Source organism: Aedes aegypti, chromosome 1 (genome assembly GCF_002204515.2).
Source record: "Aedes aegypti strain LVP_AGWG chromosome 1, AaegL5.0 Primary Assembly, whole genome shotgun sequence".
Lineage (NCBI taxonomy): Eukaryota > Metazoa > Arthropoda > Insecta > Diptera > Culicidae > Aedes > Aedes aegypti.
In genome coordinates this window covers 218,377,966-218,404,612 of record NC_035107.1, presented here as the reverse complement: position 1 = coordinate 218,404,612, position 26,647 = coordinate 218,377,966, and the positions used below count along the sequence as shown (strand labels likewise).

General features: G+C 38.3%; 1 protein-coding gene across 1 annotated transcript in view; it reads right to left on the bottom strand.

The window, feature by feature from the left end:
• Window positions 1-26,647, bottom strand: part of LOC5574048 — an 81,125-nt gene that overhangs the window by 44,939 nt on the left and 9,539 nt on the right. The window contains exons 3-8 of the mRNA XM_021857592.1: window positions 17,727-18,764; window positions 11,074-11,349; window positions 10,811-11,014; window positions 10,591-10,749; window positions 8,230-8,517; window positions 7,992-8,159 (exon numbers count right to left, since the gene is read on the bottom strand). Of these exons, the coding sequence (XP_021713284.1) occupies window positions 7,992-8,159; window positions 8,230-8,517; window positions 10,591-10,749; window positions 10,811-11,014; window positions 11,074-11,349; window positions 17,727-18,764 (2,133 nt within the window). The remainder of the gene's footprint in view (window positions 1-7,991; window positions 8,160-8,229; window positions 8,518-10,590; window positions 10,750-10,810; window positions 11,015-11,073; window positions 11,350-17,726; window positions 18,765-26,647) is intronic.

The following is a 26,647-nucleotide window of genomic DNA, read 5'->3' as shown; positions in this document are numbered from 1 at the left end:
TACTCAATGCTGCTCTCACTGTACATGGACTTCAAAAGAGACTACACTAAGCTCATCGTCTTCAGGTAAAGCAGCCTCAGCAAGTTGTGCGCGTATACTTTAGTCGCTGAGGCGGCCGTCGGTACCGAACATTGATGATAGCAAATAGTTTTAGGAGCAGTTTAAGGCCCAAGTAAAAATGGAGCAAATGTCAAAACTGAAAAAGCAGTTTTCTCCTTCTTAACCGAGAAATCGTAGAAAATAAAAACACACAGCTGTTTTATTTGGCAAATAAAAGGGCAGTGTGTTTTAATTTTCTTCGATTTGTCGATATCAAAAGAGAAAACTGCTTTTTCAGTTTTGACATTTGCTCCATTTTTACTTGCACCTTAACCATCATTAGACAGTGGTTAGGGTCGATGCTGATGTATCTTCGTGCATGCCATAGGTATACAAATGCAAAAGTGGCCAAAGTCAAAAATCACGACCGCATGACGTTAACTACGCCAAGTGGTTTTCTGCATTTGAATTTTAGTCGATTTTCATAGTTGCAGCCATCCTTTACTTCAAACTCTAACATAATATCGTAACGGTCGCAACATTATAGATTTTTAATTGACACCCAGTGTACCTATTGCCGTAAGACGTAGTTAACGTCAAAAGAAGAATGAGCGAAGAAGCAGAAATTGGTCTGCTTTTATAGTGTGCTTCCCAACCCACGTGTTCGGTTGCGTAAGAAAAGGGTCGACATTTTTACAATTATCGACAGTCTATCGTCAAAAATCAAAAGTTTTCTTAATTTGAGTAAAATGTTGTATAAATTCCCGATCGATTGGTGGGAAAATATTGAAAATCTACCTGTAAATGGCTGAATTATTAGTATTCAAAATCTTACATAATTTCGTGACGGTCGCAACATTTTAGATTTTCAATTGACACCCAGTATATTGCCGTAAGACGTAGTTAACGTCAAAAGCTCTCAGTTGGTAACTGTGGAAGTACACATAAGAACACAGCTGAGTAATTTTCTTACTTACTTTACTTTTGATGGCGCTACGTCCTTCAAGACATGACCTGCGCCACATTGTTTTGCCAACAAACTCTGTCCATGCCTGCTAGCCTCCAGTTTCTCGATCGCCCCACACTTCCAAGATCCTGCACCGCCCAGCTCGTTGCGCTCCTCTATGTCTTGTACCGGCCGGATTCGAGGTGAACACCATTTTAGCGGGATTGTTGTCCGGCATTCTCACAACGTGCCCTGCCCATCGTACCCTTCCAGCTTTGGCTTTCTGGATACTGGGCTCACCGTAGAGTTGCGCAAGCTCGTGGTTCATTCTTTTCCTCCACAAGTCGTTCTCACATACTCCGCTTAAGATCGTTCTAAGCACACGTCGTTCAAAAACTCCTAGCGCTTGCAGGGCCTCTTTGAGCATTGTCCACATCTCATGCTCGTAGAGGACTACCGGTCTTATCAGCGTCTTGTACGTCTTCGAATTTCTCTGCTGCATTTGTTATCAGACGTTACCAATGATCCGAGGTAGACAAATTCGTCCACCACCTCGAACTCATCCCCGTTTATCATCACGCGTCTGCCAATGTGAGCTCTATCCGTTCTGCTTCACGTTTCAGCCTGGTATATACTGGAACGATCTTAGCTTAGCTTAGGGATGGTACACAAATTATGTCACGCTAAATTTCAACTTTTTTGACCCCCTCCCACCCCCCTTTGTCACGTTTTTTGTATGAGTCCTTCGTTTTTTTTTGTAAGGCTTGTTACGCTTAGCTTGACCCCCTCCCTCTCCTCAAAGCGTGACGTAATTTGTGCATGACCCCTTAGACTGACTACACATATCAATGTTTGCTATTCCGTAATTGACCGAAGTCAGTAAAAATCAACTAGAAGTTCGGCTGGGATTAGCCATAATCTTCTCCAGTGTGCATAGTTCAGTGTCGCTATTTATACATGGTCGATAACGGCACCGGCCACGTCCTTGCAGTCAGGTGGGATTGAGGGAAGGAATATTAGTGTGTAGCCTTTGTTATTCAGCCATTTCATGAAAAACCGATCTAGTGGGTCACCGAATTCCGTGAAAATTTGCTATTTTGTTCCTTATCCGAATTAAAGATATACGTGTTTTTGTTTTTTTTTTGTATTAGGGCGACCATTTTCAAAATAGGGTGACCAGAAAAATCACGATCTTGCAAAATTTTAATTTTTATAAAAATTATAACTTTTTTAACCGTTCGACCGATTTTCAATCTTTTTGGAATAAATGAAAGCTAAACATTTTGAATTTTCAGGAAAAATATAAAATTTCACAAAAAATGTTTTTTTTACATGAAAAGAAAATAAATAATTTCCGTTTTTTTTCGTGTTTTGAAGGCTTTGGGACCAAAGGGGCTATTGCTGTTCTCATTTTTTCTTGAAAGTTCAGAAAATTTTACGTTTACTGTCAAATTTTCAGCGATGTATGTGCTTTAGTTTCAAAGATTATTTTTTTTGAAAATTAAAAGTCAGTCATTTTTCATCGGCACACAGTGTAGGTCTCAGCGCATTACATTTAAAGTTTAAAAAAAAATCATAACTTTTGCACAGCTCAACCGATTTCCAATCTTTTTTTAAGGAATGAAAGCTTAAGATTTCAACTTTTCACTGTGTGCCGATGGAAAATTACTGATTTTTTATTTTCAAAAAAATATATCTCAAAAACTAGAAAACATACATCGCTGAATTTGACAGTAAACGTAAAATTTTCTGAACTTTCAAGAAAAAATGAGACCAGCAATAGCCCCTTTGGTCCCAAGGCCTTGAAAACACAAAAAAACGGAAATTATTATTTTTTTTTGCATGTAAAAAACATTTTTTGTGAAATTTTATATTTTTCCTGAAAAGTCAAAATCTTTAGCTTTCATTTTGTCCAAAAAGATTGAAAATCGGTCGAACGGTTCAAAAGTTATAATTTTTTTTTTAAATAAAAATTTTGCTGGTCACCCTAATCGAAAAATCCAAAAACACTTGTATCCTTATTTCGGATTAGGAACAAAATAGAAAATTTTCACGGAATTCGGTGACCCACTAGATCGGTTTTTCATGGAATGGATGTATTTGGAGACCGTGTTTGCCTCTGCATCTCTACAAAGGTTACTGGGAGGGATGGTTGTTAGTGGATTCACTTTGATAAACAATTATGTGTGAGATATAAACATGCTTATAAACATAATATTTTCAATTGATATGGAGCATTTTTAAGTAGAAGAAAATAATGTCGACACTTGAAGTGACGAACTATTCAAAGTTTGTTGATCAAATAGCTTAAACTCAACATTTAGATGTCTGGACGAAAGCATGTGTTATCTTATTTTACTCATATGAAAAGAAAAAAAAATCGATTGTCTAGACCATCACAGAACACACTTATGCCAACACTTCCAATGACGAACCATTCAAAGTTTGTTGAATAAAGCAAACCTTTCGCAATCTACACTAGCCACGAACCATTCAAAGTGTTTTTTTTTTTAATTACAGAAGTACAAGTAAAAAAGACGGATGTTAATAAAAATATATGTAAACATAAATAATTTATAAATAAGAGTTCATGCCGACACTCACAGTGACGAATCATTCATGGTTTAGCATTAGCATTAGCATTAAGCAATTGGCACAAATTCGTAGGTGGTACAGTCCAAGATCATTGTATGAGGGTTGCCTCCTTCCCGTCCGTTACCAAAGTCAGAGATTTGGGACTAATCCTCGACTCTTAGACAAGATTGACGCATCCTCCAACGATCGAGAGCTGTCCTGGCCACGTCCTTGCGAATGCTGAGGAATGGGAAGGGATGATTTATTGAACACCTACTTAAGAAAGATGCAGAGAACTCTACGACCTCTCATAGGCGTTACGGGATATTGTGGAATTAACGGGACGGGAAAGGCCATGGGATACGTTTGGTAGACGTTTTGGCGACTGTATAGATATTTGGGCATGCCGAATAGATTGGAACAAACTCACCGAATTCCCCTTTCGACACTCCTCAGCAAATCATGGTTTAATCCACAAAAAAAAAAACTTCTGTGTACTGGCAGAACACTGCGTAAACCGAAAAAAACCTCACTCTGAACCGTTCTTGCGAGCACGCTGGCTTGGTTAACCATCACAAAGTACCACAGTGACGAATCATTCATGGTTTATTGAAAAATTGTAGATAAGCATTTATTGAAAAATTGAAATAAGCATGAAACGAGCTCACCGGTTGATCCTTCATCTTGATTGAGCAGCCACAATCCATTTTCAGCTTGACATAACAGAAACTGTACACAGAAAGAAATCACGCTCTATGTATAATGAAATTATATTAAATAAGAATAAGGGTTTGTGCCGATACTTGAAGTGACGAACCATCCATAGATTCTTTGAGAAATGAAAAAAAAAACGTAACATTGCCTCGATATAAATATGTAACATAAGCATGGAACGAGCTCACCAGTTAATAATCCATCCCTACGTTGTGTCTTTTTACTTTGGACGGGCAACGAATCAAACGAACGAATAACTTTTAAACGCCACTGATTTATTACCCCCGAGAGGCAGCGTGCCTACTCGGTGGGGGAAACGAAGCAAACTACAAACTTGCATTCTAAATGGGTGCGGACATACAATAGTAATCATTCACTAAGCGAGCACGCTGCGTTCAATAGATTTGCGCGCAATAGGTTTGGCGCCAACTAGAAAAGCTGCACGCTAGATGGTAGTGGAATATTTCTCTGCTGTGAAAGGCACAATAGGTATCGTTGTCCCTCTCTGAATACACGTTTGAATTGAGCGGCAACCAGCGATGACGCGTCTGAGATGAGCGCAAACACCATCCATGACTAAACGCGAATATCTTTTCGCGCTCGCCAACGTTAACCGGTCACGATTAACCTTGATTCTATCGGTCGCTCCACGGGAACATAGAACACAATCAACACACTACCGTAAACGTACCATATTTGACGCGGGTCCAAACTTGACGCATTTTCTAATTAATGTTATCATAAATTAATTCTAGATCAGACTAGCACTCAAAAATGTATTGCTTAATCTTTATTTACATGTTATTGAAGGATTCCAATCGAAAAAAGTTTATATTTGATTGATAATAGTTAAAAAATAAAATTTATTTGAAAATGCATCCGACAAGTGCGTCAATTTTTTCATTCCTTAGTGAATGTGCTAACTATTGTTGATCAATTTTCGTGAAATTATTGTGCTGTTTGACAGCAATATAATCAACAACAGTCAGTAATATTATTTTATTCATGAATTGACGTCGAAAGTTTTCTACTTTTAAGCTTTAAGACATATTGTTGTATGAAAATCTTGTGCGTCAAGTTAGGCACACAATGTTCCTAATTATTTGCTATTTTGTTCAGCATGTTTTGTTGAATCGAAAATAGGAAAATAAATATTTATGGTGCTTGCATTCAAAAAATCCGTCCGCAGAACAATCCGAGGCTTTATGTAATCGGATGTAAAGGGTCATCCATAGATTACGTCACGTTTTTAGGAAGAGGAGGAGGTTCAAGGAAACGCAACGATTCATACAAAATATTCGCACTTTTCATAAAATAAATGTGGCCAAGGTTGAGAGGGGTTGAAAATTGTACAATTTATCGCGGTTTATGGACGTCCCCTAATGTTTCAAGGAAGCTTCAATAAATGCGTCAGGAGGTGAGGTGTAGCTTCAATGATTTGTTTCGTATAATTTATACAATAGGGGGTGTGTCCATGAGATACGTGTCACAAAAACATACCATTTTCTACAAAAACCCCGCCCATTCGCCCTACTTCACACTTTTTATATGGAGCCTTCAAAAAACTTGTATGATTCGTCACATCTTGCAGAACACCTCCTTCCCCCTAATAACATGACGTACTTAATGTATGACCCATATATGGTTCTCGATCTATTTCGAGGCCCATACTGCCGTTGGTTCTACGCATATTTGTCCCGCGGTCCATAAGGGTGACATAGAACATGGGACAAGTAGGCGTAGTTCACGTGTTATAAGTAACGAAGATTATCAAACGGCCATTTTTGGAACCGATTGTTTTCGTTCTAGTTTTTGACCAATTTGTCCTTATTTTAGCAACTACCTTCCCCGTTCCAGCGCAACATAGTTTTCAAATCTTTCCCTTGTTTAATATCACGACGAAGATACATTAAACTAAACAATAATGCTTAACTATGGATTGAACTCAATCGCCGGTTTTACTTTCTACACTAACTAAACACATAGCTAAAGTGACTACCGGATGACGTCATTCAAAACTTTTTCCAAAGGTTCTAACTTTTATGTCCTCTCTAAAACGCTTTTTTTCAATTAATTGAACTATTGAATACTGAAACTGTTGTATATTTTAAACTTTAGCAATTATTTGTAAGTGCGTCAAATAAGGAACATAATGCGTCAAATTAGGCACATTGAAGAATTGATGCGTCAATTAAGGAACCTAATGTGTTCCACAAAAAGTCAATCAAACATGAAGAAAAAATCGTTTAATATTTTTTTACTGATTTTTCCCTAATTCTATAATAGTTGAGCTAGCATAGATTCAAATTTCAACAAAATCGGATAGATTTAGACGATTTGACAAGTGTTTCAATTTAGAATTTTCTTAACCGCGTCAAATATGGTACGTCCACGGTACCCCACGGCCCTGCAAATCGCGCGCAAACTGAGAAAAAATGGAACCGCACCACCGCCGACACGAGGAAAAAAAACACCTGGAACGTTCTTCCGACAATGTCCACGTCGTTAGCGAAACAGATGAACAGATGTAATTTTCTGGCTTCTGAAATTCCACCTTCGAGAATTATGCGTTAGGGCATTTCGTCATCAGCCTCAGTCTTTATGTAGAATACAGTCAAAAATCTACCAAGAAGCTTACAAGAAATCCGTTAAAAATCTCACTTACTAAATTTTATGAGAAGTTCATCAAGATCTCTCTAAGAATACGTTTAGGAACTGGTTCAGGACCCGATTATGCTTTTATTGAAAATTCACAAAAGACAAAAGATTACTGTAGGAACATATCAAAAGTCTCATCAGAAATTTGTTAACTATTTTATCAGAATCCTTCCAGATCATTCATTAGCATTTGCAATGTAAGATCTTCAGTTGTAGAATAGAACAAAACCCTGTTTAGAATGTCCGTGTTCGATGGGAAATTTACTCAATGTTGCTGGGTATGAAGTATTTTGTAGGAATGCAAAATGGCAACTTAAGTAAAAAAGCTTACGAAAAAGCCATTTTTTTAGCTCTTTGAACGATATACCGTCAGAGCACTAGTACCCGCTCATGCTCCAGTAGCCAACTCACAAGTTTAAAAAGTGAGGTTACTTGTCTAAATATATAAAAAAATGCCCATAATATGTTAAAACTTGTCTTTTTTCAGTGTGAGCGGGGTACTGGTGCACTGATGGTACATCGTTCACGATCAGCTTTTCTAATAATCAAAAAAGAATTTTTATCATGTATCTTACTTCTTACACCTGTAACGAAGTAGGGCATAAATGTTGACATTTAACCAAAAAATATCAATAGAGAGAAATGGATATACAATATTACTTTTTAGTCCAACGTAGGACATATGGTCGAAAAGGAGGATATGCCCTCCCAAAGGGGTCTGGACTGGATTATCCCCAAGATAGCACTTATGACGTAAAAGTTATGATGATGACTTGCTTCAGAATGGAAGTAAAGCCGTTGTTCCCGAGATGAACTAGCTCAGTGTTAAAAACCTCGTTAATAAACATTGAAAAAATTAAGGTACCTATCATCGACACGTTTTGCGATCTACTGGATCAAACATTTTCACTCTCATTTTCTCCTTTTTCGTATTGTCACTCCAACCGGAACATAAAATAAACGGATTCATAAAACAAGAAGTCAGTTGTCGGGTCTCGTCTTGGGGCGGACAATGACGTACAATCGGTGCCAAGTATAATGTCAATCAAACACCACTTACCTTTGCAGGTGATTTTGGTATCACCGATAAAGTTCATCCTCTTGGCATTCAGCACTCCGTTCTCGCCATTGCCGAACACGACCAGCGCCCGTTTGGCCCTCTGCTTCTCGATGTATTTGATCTGACCGCAGTGAATCAGCCCGTTGTAGATGTCCTGCATTGAAATATCTACAAAGCACAATTTCGATTATTATACACCACTGAATTCCTTCACTGTCAAATGTGTTGCGATCCTTACATTTGTTGAAGAACAACCGAATCGTGTTCCGGTCGGTCATGGCGGCTTGCGACCAGGCAGTAAAGATGAACGGATTGAACGAGTTGAGCGTCCGCTCCGGAGAAATCTCGGCAGCCTGCAGGGCCATCGATAGCGTCCGGAAGCCGACGTACACGCACTCGGCGTCCCGCACAGTGTGCGTTTCGGTTTCAATCGGTACGCGGCGGATCGCCGTTGGTTCTCCGATGGATTTGAAGAACCGTTTGATCTGCTGATCAGTTGTGCCCACAGGGACGTTGTAGATAACAACTGAGGGAATGAATGTTTTTGATTATTTTGAATAAAGATTTCAATAGCTAACTGTATGTCTGGGCAATTTTTAAGAAACAAAATCGTTGGACTATTTTTGAAGTTACGTCTGTTGGATGGCTTAAATTCTAAGGAAAATAGTGAGTTTTTAATTTTAATGCAAAGAATTCAATTCTACCATTACTTACATTTTGAATTAAGGAGAAAAAATAAGACGCTTACTTAAAACTTCGTACTGAAAAACACTTCGGAGATGGCAGAATGGCAGCACTGAGAAATTCTAAACGAGAGTGAAAGCAAATATTGTTTTATGTATATTCACATTATGCAATTGGCATAATTATGTAATTATAATTATGTAATGCCTCATAACATGTGAGCCTTCATAAAATCAGGTTATTTATAAATTTTTGTATAGCATGTCATTGAACACATTTAATGACGAATAACGGAATTCGAATGCTATCTAAACCTGCTTAATATTTTTGGTGGACACGGTCTATTATTTTCAAAAGTGATTGTGCTACTTTTCCCCGAATGTCGTTTCCTCGATTGTCGGTTCCCCGAATGACCCGTTTCCCCGATTGCCTTTTCCCCGAATGACCCATTTCCCCCAAAAGTGGAACAGTTCAAATAGGTGACATAATTGTTTTCAGTGGCAGGATGGCGAATTAGAAAGAACGATGAGCAATCAAAAGAAGGAGGTATTTCGTCAATTTCGTCATTTTCAACTATACACATGTTGCCAAAAAGGCTAAGAATGATGAAATTCGTAAGAACCGCCAATTAAATAAAGAAGGGTGCATATCAGATGACTAATACGTCCAACATTCTGAAATGTATAATGATATGACAATTAGGGGAATGTGGGGCAAGATGAGCACCCGGGGCAAGATGGGCACCCCTAGTTTGTTTCGTTCCTACCGATTTTTTTCAATACATTATTTGGGGGTCTGATGAATATCATTAAATTGATATGATGGCCATAAATTTCAGCTAAAAAATCAACAGCACAACGTAAATATTGTCCAAAATACATAGAAGTCCAAAAATTTACCTTTTCATATAAGATTTGTTCATTTAAAAGTGATATTTTTGTTGCGTAAACAAATTAATTCATACGTTTTTGGCCGTATAGTTATAGAATAATCTTCTGTAGATAATCAGGAGCAAAACTTTTATCAAATTTAAAAAATATTTCAATTGTTTTGATTATATTAATAAATTTACACCCTCGGGGCAAGATGAGCACCATGTTCAAAATTAAGTAAAAGTGTGAAATTATTGAACCACATTTAGCTGTGAGCTTGACTTACGGTATCTTCTTTGCACAAAACAATTTTTCTAAAAAATATACAAACAAACAACAAATTTAATCGTATTTTAAGTAAAATCTTAGCAATTTATGAAAAGTTATTTCTTTTCTGATAAAAGTTTTGAAAACTAAGCTAGTTGAAGATATATATTATAAGATAATATCTTGGGATATTGCAAGCATTGAAAAATAATAGTTTTCTTTAGTAAATTGCATCTTATTATGGGGGTGCCCATCTTGCCCCGCAGTTTTTTTGACCGATGATAAAAAAGCTATTTTTTAAAGTGTTATTTGGAAAACTATTTATCACTTTTTAAAACTTTTAATGGTTGGAGGTCAAAGGAATAATGTAAAAGATAAGGATGGTTACCAATTTTACCAAAATAATAACGTTTAAGTAGGCTTAAATCGCGCTTATCCTTGGGGTGCTCATCTTGCCCCACCTGACCCTATGAGTTCTTAAAAACTTTCGGGAAGTGGGTTATTCGGGGAAACGGGATATTCGGGGAACTGACATTCGGGGAACTGGCGTTCGGAGAAACGACATTCGGGGAAAAGTAGCACAACCTTCAAAAGTACACCCAGTATTCCTATTTATACCAAGCCACTTTTAACCAAGTATACCTTCTAGATAAAATTGCGTAAATATCACTGTTTTCTTTAGAATTTATGCACCTATACCATCAAAAGACGTAGCTTCATCTTCAATATGGGTCTTCATTTGTATGTGCACAGTGGTGCTATAACAGCGAACTCACCTTCGACAGGACTGGTTTTCGGATCCGGATTGGTGTACTCTCGAGTGGCGTAACGGTCGAGCGCTTCCTCTTTGTAGATTTCAGTGATCCTAGCCATGCGTGCTTCTTTCTCCGGATCCTTGATTTCTCGTGCCTCTTTGAGCTCCTTAGCTAACGTTTCTACGAATATGCGATGAATTAATCAATACTCTCTGTTGAACAAAACGTGCTATTAACTTACTGGGCAATCTCAATACCATGTTCTCGATGTATAGCTCCAGTTTAGCTGGACGGCCATCGATTGAATCCACGGCCAGAACAGCTTTCTCATCCACTTGATTGAGGAAGAAAATTCGAACCTTGTAATTGTTGTCGTACAATCGAACCAAGTAGAACACCTCTCCGATGTGTTTGAAAGCCTTAACCACATCTTCGTAAACCACGTCTGCGAGGGGACAATAAATTAATCACTTGAATTCGTCAAACAATCATTATAAAACTTACACTTCGACAGATAATCAATTACAAAGACCTTGCCCGGCTCCTCAACGACATACTTGGAGCATTGCAGAACGAACAAGTAGCGGCCCTGGAACGGGTGCAGGAAATACTCCGCTGCCCTGGCGGCCCCATCCTCGGTGGTGAACATGATCTTGGCCCACCGGGTGAACGCACAGTTGTTCGAGTTGCCGATCTTGCAGTGCATCACGTCGCCAAACTGCTCCATGTACAGGACTAGATCAAGGCGACGCGTCTCCGGTTGGATGTTGTTGACCCAAACTGAAAGTAAGCGTAAAATTGTTTAAAAAAAGGATCCCACGGTGCTTCCCAGCTCGTTATTATCTGAAAAAATCTAAAAAAAGTATCCCACGGTACTCCCCAACCAGACAGTTATTATAAGAAATAAAAATCTCTATCATGTCTGTGCAAAAATTAAAAAAAAGGTAGTGAGGCAGGGTGAGGATAGTGAGTTTTCAGGGCTGGTAGCAACTTAGTACCTATGAAATAGAAAATTTAAAGATCTTATAGTTTTTTTTTTAGTTGTGAATTTTTTTAAGGCACTCTGTGCTCGTGGCCACTACTGTGCCGGGATCTGTAGCTTCTTAACCGATACAGATCTATTTTTAACTTATCTTGAGCTTGAGCTTGAGCTTGATTGGCCGCCCGTGGATGCACTCCAGTATCGCCAGATCAGCTGCACTTACACAAGGAACCAACCGAATGACTGCTTGGGACTAACAGGCATCCTCAGTGTATAAGTGCTGGTGATCTTCTATTTTTAGGCAACAATGGCACCTGCCACGTCAGAATGCAGACCAATGAGGGGAAGGGGGAAAAATTGATGATGCATTGAATTGACTCCCACGTAGACCGTATATTCCACTGCATCCACGTCAGTTCATGCGGGAGTGTATGGATTGGGGGATAGGCATGGCAGAGAGGTTTGCTTTTGTGGTTAGCAGACTGCCTATGTATCAGGCGTAAGAAAGGCGTGCGCGTGGAAGTAGGAAGCGTTAGGGAAACGGTTTCTTGCCCGTCTCTGGTTCTAGCGTTTGCTATGAACGAATAGTTTGAGTGTGATATATTTAGAATGGAAGATAGGAGCAAGTGAGAGATATACAACTACAAAGTACGAGGAAAGGGACGGGCCTGGGATTGAACCCATGACCTTCTGCATATGAAGCAGAAGCGGTAGCCATCAGACCACCAACCCCGTCACAGATCTATTTTTAACTTATCTATATATTTACATCTACACTCTCTCCTACACTTTTTACTCTCACACCGAGCAGGTAGGAGAGAGCTCTGCTGTTAGTGAGGCTAGCTGCCTGCGAAGAGGGTCAGTTTGTCTCAGTCACCATCTGATACTGACGGAGGATGGATGTGCTCCCCAAAGCACGGTCCTCCGTGAGGCGTCTTCTGGTGGCTGGACGGGTTTTTTGTGGAGGGGCTGGGAATCGAACCCATGACCTTCCGCTTATGAAGCGAAAGCGTAACCTCAAGGCTACAGACCCCCCTAAAGATCTTATAGTTGAAAAAAGTCCGAACCAAGAAAACAACCATAATCCCAACATGAATCAGGAACTTGAAGTTTGCATAAGATTTTTTCAAAAAATCTGGCCAGACATTTTTCTTAGAACAGTTTTATTTTTTGGGAATTACAAGTATTACTGTATGTATTTTTCGAAGACTTTTTTTTCCAGAAATTTCATCAGTTTCTGATTTAGCATTTAAGTAATTGGCCTAAGGCTTCAATTGAAAACTCTTTAACCTTTACGTTACCGGCCTTCGACAAAGCATTTTCAAATAGTTGCCATACAACAATGTTTTTATGTAAAATATAAGATAATGGTATATTGTCATCATTTCAACATAAATCGAATAAGTGAACCGTTCCGGAACATGGTAGCCGGTTCCGCCAGGGCCAGTTCGGGGACATTTCCGTTACATGTCCAAAACATACTGTGCGACGTCTCAATCTTCATGAATTCGGGAGAACATGTCAATAAAAGTAAAACTCCGGTACAATCAAATGTGGCCACTCCAGATCTCCTGGACACGTCTGATTTCTATTGCATCGCTCTCCCCTGTAGGGGCAAGTGACACAATCGATGGACCGAACACTAATCTGTAGGAAAATCTTTTGCGGCTAATAGATGAAATCTCGAATAGGTTCCAAATTAATTAGATAATTGCTGACTAGATTATTGTTTAATTTCTGATGAAATTCATTTAAATTCATGAATAAGCGGTACGGAACCGATGTTTGGTCGAATTTTCTCTTCATTAAACGGGCAATAGGTTGTTCTTTTTATACTGTTAAAATAATTATTGGCAGTCAATATGCCAAAGGTCAGTAAGCCAAAGGGATTTCATAAATCATAAGACTATTTTTATGGTAAGGTACCGTGGGGCAAGTGGGTAATGGAATTCGCATAGTTGAGATTCTTCAAATTCTAGAGACTTTAAATTGAAACAAATGAGGTCGTGTATATTTTTTAGTTTGACTCCCACCAAATATAAGCAGCATGCTGAAATTATTTTTTATGAAAAATTGAAGAAAAAAATACAGAAAAGGTTTTTAAAAATGTCTCCTTACTTTTCACTTGCCCCAAAAGTGGGGCAAGTGAAAAGTTTACCGTTTTGAACAATAATTTCAAAAACAAACAGTTATATTCACGATTTCTATTAGCTTTAACATTTGTCAAGGCTACCCAATGAACAATAACATAACTAACATGTAAACAAAGAAAATGTTATTCTTTTCATTTGAATTTTCTTCTGTTCAGTTATGTTAGTTGAAATGATTCGACAACATTATAACTGCAACATTTCCAATGTTAGTTCTTACATTATAGGACAGCAAATGCATTTCTGCTCTGTAGAATTTCCACCGCTCGTTATTTGTTTTTGAGAAAGTCGAATATAACGTCAGATAACTCTTCGGGAGAAATCAAACGGAATCCTTCAATAACGTATTTAGAATCTTTTTTATGTGGATAGACCTATACCCCATTTTTATGTTTTGAACTAGCTTACATAGACATTCCACGAGATTTCCGTGTGTTCTCTAATATTGCAACTTTTCAGTCAACGTCTTCCTATTAATTGGCTGCCCGAAGTAGACATATTAATATTGTAATGTTTGGCAACATCTTTTAGAGAAGTTCCATGATTTCTAATAGCTTTTAACGCATGAGTATAGTGTTTCTTGAATTATCAGCACGTTATGTTTTTCTATGACAATTGCGAACCATGTTTACTTATGGCTACTTAAGTACGAAAACTCTAATTCAATCTCTAATGATAAACTTTTCACTTGCCCCACCTGATAAGAAAATTGAGGGTGTTTAAATTTAGTTATATTTAGGTCTACGTCGAATTAATTCTAAAACTTTTTTTATTGCAGTTTGAAACTGTCACAGAGGACAACTAAGAAGTGGTACAGGAAATTATTTTCCGCAACTGTTTTCCACTGAAAATATTAAAATAAGATTGTACGCCACCAACTTGTTACTGAGTAACAGTTGACAGGTTAACAATTTTTCGCTCTGTTATGCAAAAATGGCTGAAAAATCTCAGAAATCTCTTACCTATCGTAATGTTCTGAATGGCCTCAAAGGTTTACACATGACTTTAAAACGTTAATTCACATATTCAGTAGAATATATCAATTGTTTTCACTTACCCCATTTACCCACTTACCCCGCGGTACCTTATATTCGTGAGGAGTTCTAAAGCGAATTCCTTTTAAGTTTTTATCAACAAATTTATTGAGAACCCTGAGTAATTAATAGAAAATTTTCTTCGAAGTTTGCCATAGATTCTTGGTAACATTCTAGCCAAAACCGTTTTAGAATTCTTGTTGGATTTCTGATGATGTTCGAAACAAAGTTCTGGTGGATTCCTTGTTAGTTTTCTTCTCAGCTTTCTGCTGAGTTTTAACTAGTTGCACAGTGCATTCCTGACGTATTCATGAAGATCTGTATAACAGATTTTCCAAAAATCGTGGAAAACATCTGTTTAGAACGATCCTGCCTAAGGCTGTATCAGTGGAGAGAAGCCACATCAGTTTGTATGTATTTTATCCTAGATTTATTTGAATACTTATCAGAATTTTCATTATGCTTTACCCGTGGCACATCATGTTTTGTTCAAATAACGGAAAATTTTCAAAAAAGGTTTTCGGCGAAACCTATTCCTTGTGCTCTGGAGTAGCCAGATCTGTTGGTAGCGAGGTCATTCTTCATTTATTGACATATTTTTTCCTTCAAATAACGGTAATGTCATAAAATAGGCCTTTCTGGAACCTGTACGTGATGCGCAGGAATGGAAACACAGGGTCTATCCCTCATTAATTGACATGTTTTGTCGAATCCATGAAGATTGAAACGTTGCACAATATGTTTTGGACATGCAACTGAAATGTCCCCTAAGCGGCCTTGGCGGAAACGGAAATGTGTCTACGCTAGACCGGCGCTTTAGCCAACTAAGCTACAGAACACCTTATGATTCTGCGGAATAGAAAGCCAAACTGAATCCGAGTACTAACTATAAACACATCTCTTTTCGCAAATAAATGTCTCTTTCGGACTTAGATGCCAAACCCCCAACACGCTCACGTTTGTATCTCCCGATCGCAAGTGAGAGCGAATTGTTTATGGGTACTGAGTTCTTACGCTCTACAGCCGCATACCTATAAGCCGAATACTTGCCGGCACGAAATTCAGTATGCGTTGAGCTCTCAGTGCGGTCGCACGCTCTACGACCAACTGCGCTTTGGCTTTCTATTCCGCAGAATCATAAGGTGTTCTGTAGCTTAGTTGGCTAAAGCGCCGGTCTAGCGTACACGGAGTCGTGAGTTCGAGTCTCACTAGAACGCGTATTTTTCGCAAATGCATGTCTCAATTTGTCAAACAAACACACTGTGTCTTCTGATTGCAAGTTTTCAAAGACTATGTTTCAGACATACCAGCAAATCTGGTTTATGCCAGTAAAGGGCAAACATTCATTAATGTATCCCGAGTTGCGTAACAAAAATTCGCGCGACAACTGAAAGGCTAAAACATTGTCGGAGAAATATCAGGAAAAAATCGGAAAGTATCAATAAAACAAATCCTATAGTATCCTATAGTATCTGTAGGGTCAATAGGGGCAGTATGGTCCACCTAAGCAAATGTTCTTGAAAAGCATAGAAAAACAATACAATTTAATCGATCCATAAGCTTAATTTGTAGTTTGAAGCATCTCCTTTCATACCAAAGTTGTATTTTGGTAAAAAGATTACTTAGAATTTTTTTGGGAACATTTTTGAAAAACACTATTTTGTGTGTGACTCTACACTATACGGGGCGAAATGGTCCCCCCTACGGGGCAATATGAGCCACCATACTAAATCTTATTATTTTAATTGGAAAACCATTTGCAAGGCTTAATTTAGAAGAAGACAATAATGTATGATAGAGTTTAGTACAAAAACTGGGTTGAAGTCTGATTTGAATCATGAAATGGTATATTTTGCTGACAGTTCAATAAATCATGATTCTAAGAGCTTCAGTTTTCAAACATAGTCGTTCAAATAAGTTTAACCAGTTAAAAATTCTAGTTTTAATTGAAATCACGTGCGATAACAATATTGCAATTAAACTGCTAAAATGACATGCCATTTTTGGTTATCTATTTTTGTGATAAGATAGCTTTGACCGGCTATGACCATATTGCCCCGTTCCTAGATGTTTCATATAAATTATATTTTATTGAAAATTTATTTTAGAATCTATACAATTTTGTGCACATAATGCCTATGAATAATGGAAGAACGAACTGCTGTGAAAAAAATTGAAGTCAATAAACAAAACTTTATGCAAAGCTTATTTTTACATCCAAAATCTTATAAGATTTTCGTAGTAGCATCAACATTTCAGATTTTTATCGATATATGAAGTTCCAAATCAGTTTTTTGCCTAGTTTTCACGGTGGTGACTAATTGAAGCATACTTTATAAGGTCCTAAGGTTATTAAGATCAAAATCTGTGTTTTATGCTCAAATAAAAGGTGGCCCATTTTACCCCGTATGACCATACTGCCCCGCCTTCCCCTACAAAGTCCTGATGAACTATTGCGAGCATTTTTGAAAATCTTCCTTACTTCTGAGAATGTCTTGGAGTTTTTTAGATGATTTTTTAAGATAATTATTGGAAACTAATCAATTGAATCCCTGGATAAACTCTTGCAGGATTTTCTTGATGCATTTATTAAAAAACATTGAACAACAAATATAAGTTTGAAGAATCCAGAGATTTTACTTGAAAAATTACTCGAAAAATGTTTGAAAGAGCTGCGCAGGGGTAATTCGTGGATGAATTGTTGGAGGAACTTTATGATGAATGACTGGTCGAACAGGGACTCCTAAATAAATAAATTCTCCAAAAAGGTTTGAATTTCCGAAGAGTTTATGAAAATTCCTGATTAGGTATTTAGAATAAGAAATTAATGCAAGGAAACATTAAAAAATAGACTTTTGAAAAACTTGCATTCAAATAGAAATCAAGTCTCCAAATAGTTTTGCTACCAGCCCTAAGATTCGATCTTTCTGATAATAACGGTCTGGGGAGTACCATGAATCCAGTTTTCAATTGCCCATAAAAAGTACTTACCGGAACGACGATCGTCTTCGCTTTTCAGCTTCGGAACATCTTTCAGCACCAGCTCGGATGCCTTGACCGGGCGCATCACGTCGTCCGGTTTCGCCACGTAGTCCGACGGGATCGGTTCCACCGTAGGTTTTTCCACAATCTGGACTTCCTCATCATCGTCGTCGTCATCTTCGATGATTTGCTGAGTCTCCACAATCTCAACGATCTGGACGTCATCGGTGTCGGATTGAGAGGATGACGCCGCGGGAACGGGATCAACTTCTTGCTGTTTCTTCGGTACTTCCTGAGGTTTGGGAATTGGCTTGGGCTGTTCTGGTACAGCTTGTTTTTGCTGTTGTTGCTGCTGCTGCTGTTTTCCAGCAAGGGCGTTGGCCTTTTCCTTCAACATTTGTATCTGTTGCTGTATTTGTTGCTGCTGCTGTTGCAATCCTTGTTGTTGCTGACGTTGATTCTGCTGCCGTTGCGGAAGGGGTCTTTGTTGTTGTAATAATTGCTGCTGTTGCTGCAGCCTTTGCTGTTGAGCTTGAGCCTGTTGCTGTAGTTGTTGATTCTCTCGCTGTAAGCGTTGTTGATTTTCTCTTTGTTGTTGCTGATTCTGTTGTCTTGACTGTTGAGATTGCTGCTGCTGCTGTTGCTGTTGTCTTTGAGCTTGAGGCTGCTGGTTGGGTTGGAATTTTGGTTGTTGTTGAGATTGTGGCTGTTTCACAACAGGAGGTTGAGATTGGACAGCAGGCTGTTGTTGCTGCTGCTGTTCACCGGAAGAAGCCCGAGGCTCCAGTGGCATGATCAGCATCCGGTACAGATCGGGCATACGCGACGGCAGCGTGTCCAAACTGACAATCATAATATCCAGGTTACGGGTGAGAAGTTGGATCTTAAGACTCGAACCTTTGAGGGGTTGGTTGTTCTTGCTCATGGCGTTCTTCACCGACGACTTGTCCTCGAAGGTCACGTAGGCAAAATCGTCAGTACGAATCTGCAGGAATGCAATAGTGCCACAATCTTGGAAGTGATCGTACAAATTCTCCTCGGAGATTTCTGAAATTGGGAACAGTAAAGCAAGCTAATTTAGTTCAGCGTTCATTAAAAGTATTCCTAGGTATAATTTTAATATGTAGTATGGAATAGATGCATAACTCAATAATGCAATGCCATACCTTAGAAGATAATCGATTCTTATTATAAATGTATTATGTAAAATAAAGGAAGAAGGTGAAGGTATTGAATATTATCTTTTATTTTTCATTAAAACAACGTCATACACCAAAAAGTCGCGCGGCATCCTCTCTTCACACTGAAACTTTTTTAAGAAATCATTGCGTAGATTGAACAATTTCTTTTTTTTCGAAAAAAAAACTCTGGAAAAACTCTTGGATCAATCTTTGAACCCTATAAAATTCATGAGTGAGAATTTCAAGATTGTGGAATTTTCGAACAATCCAGAGAATAAAATGGTAACCTTTAATACACCCCAACCTCTTTTCACGACCGTTATCGGAGAGTCGTAAAAAGAATCGGTCGTACGGAAAATCAGGGTTACAATTATGTTTTGGAAAAATGCAACCTCTAGATGTGGAAATACTGATCCGAGATATTTGGCAAATTTGATGCATGGATTGAGAACTTTCCAAAATGGCCATTAAAGTTTTCATTTTCTGCTAACAGATGGCAACACTGCTCAATTGTTATCAAAAGAGCCAATTATATGAGGCTATGCCGAAATCATTAAATTTAATAACATAACGATACTGAACAAATGTTGTTTATGCTGGCAACATTCATTGATTTGCAAATATCTCAGAAGTCTGACCTCTTGGAAAGATGGAGTTTTCGGTAAAGTTGTTCAGTAGCACAAGGGCCATTATTATTTGAAACAAGACATTCGAGATTTTGCCACCAGGTGACGCTAGTGAGCATGAAAATTTTGTTTTGCGGATGTCTCAGTTGTCGTACCATTAGCAGAGATGACTTCTTCGGCAAAGTTGTTCAGTAGCTACAGGGCTATCATTGTTTGAGCCAAAGGTTTTGAGATTTTGTCACCAGGTAGCACTACACACTTAGAATAAATCGCAGTATCCTGTGAAATAAATCACCGAATTTGAAATGTAAACAATAAAAAATAACTCGTCGTGGTAAGATCTAGGTGGGATGGTCGGTCTGCCCACTGATCCCTCGGGAGACAAATTCGGTTGAGAGATGCTACAGCCACCGGGCAATAAACTGTTAAGACTTGGACAGTAGGGTGCGGCTTATTTTTCAAAAGTTCTCATCACCAAAAATCACATTAAAAGAGAAACCTCAAAATCTGAGCCAACAATATTAACATTTAGAGGTGGCAGTCGAGATGTGACATCTGAAATATGCATGCTTACTTTGATCGACAGTGACTACAGACCAGGACTGTTAAGTATCATGATCGACTTGCGACACTGACGAAACGAGTCTTCTCACTGTCACTGGATGAAGCTATATTTCATGTGCTCACTTCGTCCCGTCGCAATAACTGAATACTCACGAAAACAATTTCAATGTTGTTTTGTGATTAAAATTTCTATCTAATTTTGGAAAATTTCAAGAAGTAAATGTATTTGACAAGTTAAGTAAATATCCTTCCATGATTCCAGCGATATAAATAACAATCATATCAAATAATTAACTCACAATTAACAAGCTTACGATTCCGTCACAAGCCGTAACGACGGGAAAACGAAAGTGAATTTGAAAAAATCCCTGTCATTGTCTCACCGTCCGATGACAGTGAGGGAAGCGTCTATGTAAAAGTTGCACGATACTCTCTATTTACATTGACGTTTTCCAGCCCTGCTACAGACGAGTCACATGAATCTGCTCGATTTACAAAATAGACCCCTCAATACGATCGACATCTCAACCTACCATTATGTTATGGGCCTTTAACAAATTGAAAATTTGAATTTGCAATTCTGAACAGCTCTGAAGTGGGTCTACCCCGTTTGGCATAATGCCGTTTGGCATAATGCCGTTTGGCATAATGCCGTTTGGCATACAGTCGTTTGGCATAATAGCTGTTTGGCATAATGCCATTTGGCATAACGGTCGTTTGGCATAATCGCCATTTGGCATAATAGCCGTTTGGCATAATTGTGAAAAACATTGAATTTGATCAAATTCCTTCCATTAAGCAAAGGGGTGTGTATAAACTGCTCACGATCGTACATTCCGTTATCAGTTAGTGATAGGACATACTTCTAATCATCATTTTTCAAGGAAACCAATATCCAATAAAGCTCTTTTGGAATTTCATCATACATGACTTTCGGGGTCATTAAGCCCGGGATATTATGGCGCATTTTTAAGGTGAAGATGAATCGAAGCCAAACCTCAAATTTTCAAGAGCACGGATTTGAAGAACCGAACATCCGTTCAGGCTGAAAACTTAATCGATTGATCACTAGCTGGTGGTGACCATTTCATTAAGTTCTCATATCAAATGGGTGTTCGGTTCTCTAGATCCGTGCTCTTGAAAATTGGAAGTTTGGCTTCGATTCATCTTCACCTTAACAAAAATATATCCAACGCCTAAGTTATTCCATGTCATTTGAAAAAAAAAGGAACATGGAATTTGATGACGCATCTTATGTTACGGCATATTACTGTACCACTGCAGTATCTTCCTTTTTCAAATTATGCCAAACGACCATTATGCCAAATGACTATTATGCCAAACGACTGTTATGCCAAACGACTGTTATGCCAAACGACTATTATGCCAAACGACTTTATGCCAAACGACTGTATGCCAAACGGCATTATGCCAAATGGCATTATGCCAAACGGGGTAGACCCCTCTGAAGTAAAGTTTGGTCGAAACTTTGGATCTGTTCTCAAGATGGACGCTAGCAAGGTCATGATGGAACGTCTGAATAACGCCAATTATGAAGCTTGCAGATACAGAATTGAAATGCTACTGATTCGTGAAGGATTGTGGAAGCACATCCCGGAGGAGGTACCCAATCCGGTCACAAACAAATGAAAGCAAGGGGACGATAAGGCTAGGGTGACTATTGCTTTTTTCGTTGAGGACAACCAATATCCGATCATCCGGGATTGCAAGATTTCGAGAGACACTTGGGATGTTCTGAAGTAGCGTAACCAGAGTACCATCAGTGCACCAGTATCCGCTCATGTACCAGTAGCCCGCTCACATCGAAAAAAAGATAAGTTTAAACAAAATAAATATGAAAACTATAGCCACTAGACGATTCAAATCGACAAATTGAATTATACTGTGGACAATCTTTTGCGTATTTACTCAAATTACCTTACTTTTAAAACTCGTGAGCGGGCTACTGGAACATGAGCGGATACTGGTGCACTGATGGTTATGATATTGATGCGGATTTGCGAGTTACAGTTCCGGGATGGTGACGACATGGAACAACATCTCCAAGAAATGGACCGGCTCTTCTCTCGCCTATCAAACGCTGGACAGAAACTAGATTTCCAGTTGCTGATCGCGTTGGTATTGCAGTGAAGAAATCAAACCTATATCAACTGGGAACATTGAACACCAAATCGATAACCGCTGTCAGCGAAGCATGCTGAAAATTGTATTCATAAATGGCATCGAATCCTAGGGCACCGAGACGAAGGAGCTATTCGTAAACTGGTATGTGATGATCTTGTAACTGGCAGGGTGGCCACAAAATATTCATTTTGAAATTCCCGCTTTTTTCCCGGTATAATTTTCAAAATTTTCCCGGTTTTTTATCTAAGGGGCCCAAACGCAAAAGGGTGACATTTTGAGCGATTTTTGAGTTGAATACACTAAAAAAATCAACTTATTAAAACCGAAACGGAGATTAAAACCGAAGATGTTTTGTGAAGTTTTGTTTGCGTTTTGCTCGAGAATGCTCTGTGATGGCACCATCAATTGAATTCGTTTCGCGTGACTGGTTTTTTATCCCCCGTGCGTGTTGATTCAAAAATTGAATGTGATTCGTGGATGCTCGGTTCGGGATGGATTAAGAATGGCAGTGCGTGCATTTTGATGGGCAATGCTAAGTCACGGCTCAAGCTATTGTTCATTATTAGAGGAGCGATAGACTGCGGAGGATTTTCGAAAATGGAATTTGGTCAGTTTGTTCTGATCAGCAGCGCATAATCACATTGCGTAAATACTAATTATTTGTCGGCCAGAACGTCTACCGAACGTATCCTTTGGCACTACCCTTTTCATCAACATTCCACAACATCCCGTAACATCTATGAGAGGTCGTAGAGTTCTCTGCATCTTTCTTAAGTAGGTGTTCAATCAATCATCCTTTCCCATTCCCAAGCTTTCGCAAGGACGTGGCCAGGACAGCTCTCGATTATTGGAGGATGCGTCAATCTTGTCTAAGAGTTAGAGGTTAGTCCCAAATCTCTGAGTTTGGTAACGGACGGGAAGGAGACTACCCTAATTCAATTGTCTAGGACTGTACCACCCTCGAATGTGTGCGAAATGCTTAATGCTAATGCTAATGCTAATAAGGAAAACAATATAATACGTACAAGATTTTTTTCTGTCGATTTTCTCTAAACTAGGTTTTTGTCACTTACACATCTTTGCTTCTGACCCCCTCAATTGTGCTAACATGACGGTTTCTATTCTTGGCACTCTTGACTCACTTCGATCTACCAAGCCCATATTTATCAACAATATGCCTCATTTCATGTATCTTACTACTCCAATTGAAGTGATATGAATTCCTCATCTTCCGATTACTTTTTCTTGATAAAAATGAAGAGTTCCTTAAAGTTCAATTAGATAACTAATGACACATTAGAAGCTCTTACAAATAGGGGGATTTTTTACAAGAATATTCGAATTTATTGATGTATTATTAGGTAACTGAAAAAAAAATGATTTATATGTTTGAGTGCGTAAACCTTCTGCAAGAATTCTGAATTAAAATTTCGAGTCAAATAAGTTACAGAAAAATGCAAGCCCTGATAGTAAGAGAAAGAAAATCATAAAATATTGCTAAACATTGCTAATCAATGACAAAAGTGAAACACTTCTAAGAAGAATGGTGTAGCAAAGTAGACTATTTCTACAAGAAATTGAATAATTAATGTTTGAAAGTTATTTGTCTAAAATTACAGATACCTCAGAGCAATTTCATCGACCATAACAACTTTCTACAATTAATCTTTGGTGGTAGATTTAGAGTTTGAAGATGTTCGTTCAAAATTATTTTCCCGGTGGTCAGGGATTCCAATCGAAAAAAGTTTAATATGAATTATAAATAAATAAAAAATAAAATTTATTTGACGAGTGCGTCAATTTTTTTATTCCTTAGTGAATGTGCTAAATATTGTTAATCAATTTTCGTGAAAATATTGTGCTGTTTTACAACAGTATCATCAATAACAGTAAGGTATATTCTTTTACTCATGAATTGACGTCGAAATTTTTCTATTTTTAAGGGTTAGGACATATTTTTGTATGAAAATCTTGTGCGTCAAGTTAAACACACAATGTTCCTTATTATTTGCTGAACACAATGTTGAATCGAAAATAGGAAAAGAAATGTGTATGGTGCTTAGGACAGCGCAATGCTTTATGTAATCAGATGTAAAGTACCATCCATAAGTTAAATTAACGTTTTAGAGAGAGAGGAGAAGGTTCAGGAAAACACAGCGATTAATATAAAATTTTTGCACTTTCCATATAAAAAATGTGGGCAAGGTAAAGAGGCGTTGAAAATGGTAGAATTTAGCGCAATTTATGGACATCTCCTAATGTTTCAAGGGAGCTTTGATAAATCACGTCAGGAGGCAGGTGGGGGTAATGGTTGGTTTAGTAAAATGTATTCAATAGGAGGTGTCCTTGAGGTACGTGACGCAAACACATACCATTTTCTACAACAACCTCAACCATCCGCCCTATGTCATACTTTTTATATGGAATCTTAAACAAATGTATGAATCGTCACATCTGCAGAACACCCGCTTCCCCCTAATAGCATGACGTACTTAATGACGTACTTGTGTGGCGGGTCATTTTCTTCAAATGCCCCATATATTCGCTTGAAATTTGACAAAAGTCAGTAATTTTTTTTTATTCCTTATGTTTATTTGAAAAGCACTCTGTGCTCATGGCCGCCACTGTGCTGGAATCATAGTTCTTCTTTATCGATACAGGTTATATTTTTAACTATTCTATATTTACATCACTCTTTTCTGCTCTTTTACTCTCACACTGAGCAGGTAGGAGAGCGCTCTGCTGTTGGTCCAAATTGCTCTTGCGGCTGTTCATTTTGCCGTGTTCCTGAGTCGTTTGAAGCTAGCCGCCTTCGAAGAGGGTCAGTTTGTCTCAGTCACCATCTGATACTGACGGAGGATGGTGCTTCCCAAAGCAAAGGTTCTCCGTGCGGCGTCTTCTGGTGGCGGGACGGTTTTTTTTTGTGGTGGGGCTGGGAGTCGAACCCATGACCTTCCGCTTATGAAGCGAAATGCGTAACCTCACGGCTACGGGCTCCTCAAAAAAGTCAGTAAATGAAGCACATTGTTTTTCGAAATCAAAAACCAAATAAATGATACTTATCTTTCTGATGGATATTTAGAGAGTCTCTTTCAAAATTATGCGATAATTTTCACACGATATTTTGAAAAGTCTATTCAGAAATTTTGCAGCTTGTGAAAATTTTCTAATAATCATACTTAGAATTCTGCCACAATACCACCTAGTATTATTCGAAATCCTACATAGAAAGGATCTTGTGAGATTCGTGACCCTAAATGCTGCATAAGTGGCGAAAATCTTGGTCAGAATTAAGTGAGAAATGTGTCCTGAATTTTACAAGTACAAAATTCTTTCAGAATCGCGTCGCATATGCTGAAGAAATGCTGTCCAGGAATTCATTTCAACATTGGCCAGGATTAAAAAAAAAAACAACATATTGAATTCGATGAAAATCCTGTACAATCCTGTGGAATCCTGTTGAAATATTAGTTCAAAGCTAAACAGAGAATTCAAATAGTTAGCCTTAATATATTCTAATTTAAAGTTTATGGAGTCAACGGGCCAAATACGAGAAGAATCTTCAAACCCTCCGCGGGCCGCATAAAATGAACATGCGGGCCTGATGCGGTGGTCATAATTATTGAAGGTTATCAAACGGCCATTTTTGGAACCGGTTTTCGTTCTTGTTTTCAACTAATTTTTGCAACTTACCTCCCCTTTTCAGCGCAATGTACACGCAGCGAACTGGACTATCGAAATTCATACATTTTGCCTTATAAAAGATGGAACGATTATCGCAATACGAACGCTTTATGTATCGTTTTAGCATCACCACACCAAGGCGTTGATAGGCGCGGGGTGTACGCACGAGCCTATCGATGGCAAGGTCCTTGGTTCGATTCCAGGTTGCCGCGAAAACTATTTTTGTATTCAAATTTCGGTTTCATAAGGCAAATTTATGAATTTACACCCGATTCTTTGTGGCGAATTTTCATAAGGGGTTCCTATGTTTATCGACAGTCCATTTTCTTGAGTGTAGTTTTCAAACGTTTCTATTGTTTGAGATCTCGACGAAAATACAGTTGCCTCTCCACATCTCGATATCGAAGGGACCATCGAGATAGGGAGAGATTGAGACAGAGAACAAATGTTTGATGAATACTAGATTAAAAAACACACCGTTGCCAAGAAAGTAATACACAAACACACGTCATTTTGCGCTCCTAATTTGTTTTGAATCCCAAAACTTTGGTCTAGTAACCTTAGATATTGGTCATATCGACATACGGAGAGAAAATTTAGAACAAACAATCAACAGAAACACATCGAGATATGGAGATATCGAGATAAGGAGGATATCGAGATATGGAGAGTGAAAATATATGCAGACTGAAGGGACTTATGAAATCATCGACATAGGGAGAGATATCGA